Source organism: Myotis myotis, unplaced genomic scaffold (assembly GCF_014108235.1).
Source record: "Myotis myotis isolate mMyoMyo1 unplaced genomic scaffold, mMyoMyo1.p scaffold_m19_p_10, whole genome shotgun sequence".
NCBI lineage: Eukaryota > Metazoa > Chordata > Mammalia > Chiroptera > Vespertilionidae > Myotis > Myotis myotis.
Genome location: NW_023416314.1, coordinates 43429248 through 43433396, shown reverse-complemented (window position 1 = coordinate 43433396; position 4149 = coordinate 43429248). Strand labels below are relative to the sequence as shown.

General features: G+C 39.1%; 1 protein-coding gene across 1 annotated transcript; it reads left to right on the top strand.

The window, feature by feature from the left end:
• The first annotated feature begins 327 nt into the window (after positions 1-327).
• On the top strand, positions 328-1275 carry LOC118663255 (olfactory receptor 56A3). Its single transcript, XM_036322700.1, has one exon. The coding sequence runs from the start codon at positions 328-330 to the stop codon at positions 1273-1275; it is 948 nt and encodes a 315-aa protein (XP_036178593.1).
• Positions 1276-4149: the final 2874 nt, after the last annotated feature.

The following is a 4149-nucleotide window of genomic DNA, read 5'->3' as shown; positions in this document are numbered from 1 at the left end:
GGAAACAAACTTATAAATACAAATTTAGAGACTCACTTGTCACAAAGTAGATTTCTAAGTAATTTTCTCCTATTCTTTACTGTGAAGACATAATAATCTATTCAAAATAAACCTTAAACAAAACAAATCTGTATAAATCATATTACTTCAGTACTCTCTATATAGCATGGCACATACAGAAAAATTCAGTTGCCTCTGGATAACCGAGAGGATCCACTAGTTAATCTAGGTAGAGCAAAGTGTGTCTTCATATATTTTGAGTAGAAGCTAATTATATCTTAATTTTACAGATCACTAAAATGAAGCTATAGAAATATATGACAAAATATGACAGCACACCAAAATGAAACCACCTCTATTGAGGTTTCAGACTTTCTCCTGAATTGTTTTGTCAGGTCAACCAGTTGGCAGCACTGGCTGTCCCTGCCCCTCAGCCTCCTCTTCCTCCTGGCCATGGGGGCCAATGGTATTCTACTAATCACCATCTGGCTAGAGACATCTCTGCACGAACCCATGTACTACCTGCTCAGCCTGCTCTCACTGCTGGACATTGTGCTCTGCCTTACTGTCATCCCCAAGGTCCTGGCCATCTTCTGGTTTGACCTCAAGCCCATCAGCTTCTCTGCTTGCTTCCTTCAGATGTTCATAATGAATTGCTTCTTTGCCATGGAGTCCTGCACATTCATGGTCATGGCCTATGACCGCTATGTAGCCATCTGCCACCCTCTACGATACCCATCCATCATCACTGATCAATTTGTAGCTAAGGCTGCCATTTTTATTTTGGTCAGAAATGTCCTTCTTACAGTGCCCATACCCATTCTCTCCGTCCAACTCCATTATTGTGGGAGAACTGTCATCGAGAACTGCATCTGTGCCAATATGTCAGTCTCCAGGCTCTCCTGTGATGACATCACCATCAATCGTCTCTACCAATTTGCTGGAGGCTGGACTCTGCTAGGATCAGACCTCATCCTCATCTTCCTCTCCTACACTTTCATACTGCGAGCTGTGCTGAGACTCAAGGCAGTGGGTGCCATGACCAAGGCCCTAAGCACATGTGGTTCTCACTTCATCCTTATCCTCTTCTTCAGTACCATCCTTCTTGTCTTTGTACTCACTCATGTGGCTAAGAAGAAGGTCTCCCCTGATGTTCCAGTCTTGCTCAATGTCCTTCATCATGTCATCCCTGCAGCCCTCAACCCTATTGTTTATGGAGTGCGAACCCAGGAGATAAAGCAAGGAATCCAGAGGTTACTGAAGAAAGGATGGTAATAAGGACAACTAGATCTCTGAATTCTTAAAACAGAATGACTTAAAAATCAGGTAATGGGAACTTGGGTTGAAACTCATAGCTCAGAGACATAAGTTCAAGGAGAAAAGTAAAGAGCAGATTTTTGTGATGATCTTTTGTTCTCTCATACTGCCAGCATTATTGAAATCAACACTCATATATGATTCTAAAAAAAGGAGAAAGGTGATTTTAATTCTGAAACAATTTCTTGACTCTTTCCCTTCCCTTTAAACTCCAATGCTTCCCCCTATTATTTCTGTAACTTAAAATTTCTTCTAGTCTTTATGATTCTGTTTAGTCTAAAATGTGAGAACTCAGGAGGATGAATCCTATAGTGTAGAAATAAACCCCACTTAATATTGTATTTACTATTTCTGTACATGTAATTAAATAACTATAGATGGAAATGTTCATGCCTGTAACTTATTATTAACCTAGTTGCATAATACTGTTGTGAAAAGACCACAGTATTTTATTTTTAAATATTTATTGTTGAAAGTATTACATAGGTTCTCTTCCCCTCCCTCCCATAAACCTCTTCCAGCCCGCTTCCATCCTCCTCCCACCCCAGACCCTCACCACCCTATTGTCTCTATCCATGGGTCATGCATATATTCATACAAGTTCATTGGCTGATTTCTTCCCACCCATCTTTCCCTGCCTTCCCTCTGAGGTTTAAGTCTCTTCTTGCTTCTATTTTTGATCATCAGTTTATTTGGTTCATTAAATTCCACATATGAGTGAGATCATGTGATACTTATATTTCTCTGACTTGCTTATTTTTCTCAGCATAATACTCTGCAGAAGACCACAGTATTTTAAATGTCAGTACCAAATAATGAAAAGTCTATAAATAGGACTCTTTTACTTTTCTCCAACAAGGCCAATAACTTTTTTCTCCTTATTCTTAATCAAGCAAAGCCTGTGTCTATACTCTCAAAAGGGTATAGCTCTTGAAAGAATTGCTCACATGTGGAGAAATGAGATTTACTGGGTGTAGGAGAAGGAATTATCATGTAAAGTCTGTTTCTCAATGTCTTCACACCATTGTCTGTGTTTTAAATCTCCTCTTCAGGATTCATGAGGACTCAGTTTGTGATGTGCATGTAGAGCTCTGCCTTGGTGTACTAATATGGCACAGTATCAGAAGATATTCCAGCAACGACACTGAAATATACTAGGGCATGTTATTAATTAAAGAAAGACTTTCAAGCAACTACTCCAATGCAGGAACTTTGTTAGAGCACCAGGGTATGAAGATGCAAAGAAAAAATTTCAATCATTGAGGAACTCATATGCTGTTTAGATAGCATATAAAGCAATCTACGAAGGAATGTTGAAGGAATGTTTTCTTCTACATAGAAGAAAGTATAAAGAAGTATAAAGGGAGTGACTTGAAAAAAAGAAAAGGCATGAGTTGGTGAGTTAGAAGTTCTGAAGTCTAGGCCTTGCACAGCCACAAATAAGATGCATGACAGGGAGCAAATCAGCAGCCTCACTGAGTTTCAGAGTCCTCATCTGTTACATGAAGACAGTGAACTAGTTATTTTAAAACATATTTCTAGTTCTAAGGTCTATATTACCATCTTCTGTCTCAAGACAGCCATCACTCACACTGATTCTCTTTTTTCATACTTCTTCCCTTTTTTTAAACATAATTTTTATTTCTTAGTTACAGTTCACATACAATATTATATTAGTTGCAGGTGTACAATATAGGGATTGGGCATTTATATAACTTACGGCATGATCACACCAATAAATCTAGTACCCATGTGACATCTTACATAATTATTATAATATGATTGACTGTACTTTACATCCCTGTCACTATTTTGTAATTACCAATTTGTACTTCTGAATCTCTTCCCCTTTTTCACCCATCCCTCAAACCACCTGCCTCCCATCTGGCAACCATCAAAACGTTCTCTGTATCTATGAGCTTGTTTCTGTTTTGTTTGTTTATTTTGTTTTGTTTTTTATTTTTAAATGTATTTTAGAGAGAGAGGAAAGGATAAGGAAAGAGAGTGAGAAAGGTCAATGTGAGAGAGAAACATCTATTGGTTGCCTCCCATTTGTGCCCTGACCAAAAATTGAACTATGATCTTTCAGTGAATGGGATATTGCTCAAATCAACTGAGCAACACTGGCCAGTGCATGTTTACTTTTTTTTTTTTTTTTTAGATTCCACATATAAGTGAAATCATATGGTATTTGTCTTTCTATGTCTGACTTATTTCACATAGCATAATGCCCTCTAGGTCTATTCATGTTGCTGCCAATGGCAATATTTCATTATTTTCTATGGCTGAGTCATATTCCTTGTATATGTGCATCACTTCTTTATCCATTCATCTATTGATGGACACTAATGTTGCTTCCACATCTCGGCTATCCTATCTAATAAAAGAGAAACATGCAAATTGACCATAACCCCGACACCCTTCCCATTGGCTAATCAGCAGGATATGCAAATTAACTGCCAACCAAGATGGCGGCCGGAAGCCACGCAGCTGAAGCAAACAGGAGGCTTGCTTGCTCCAGTGACGGAGGAAGCCAAGGTTCCCCGTCTGCTGCAGCCCAGCTCTGAGCTGCACTCTAAGCAACTATGTTGCAATTATAGAAGCTAAACAAGCTCCAGAAACTTGCTTTCAGCCAGCTTCGGCCTCAGAGCTTAGAGCTGCTGTGATGGCAACAGAATTTCAATTATAGAAGCCAAACAGACCCAGAAACCTGCTTTCAGCCCTCAGAGCTGGAGCTGGCTCTCAGCTCCAGTGACAGCTATAGAAGGTAAATAAATCCCAGAATAAATGAAAAAAGAAAAAAAGGAGAGGCTGGGATCTTAAGTTGCCCTC

Excerpts from the sequence above, each read along its gene's own strand:
- LOC118663255 (XM_036322700.1), top strand. The coding sequence starts at position 328 with ATGACAGCACACCAAAATGAAACCACCTCTATTGAGGTTTCAGACTTT.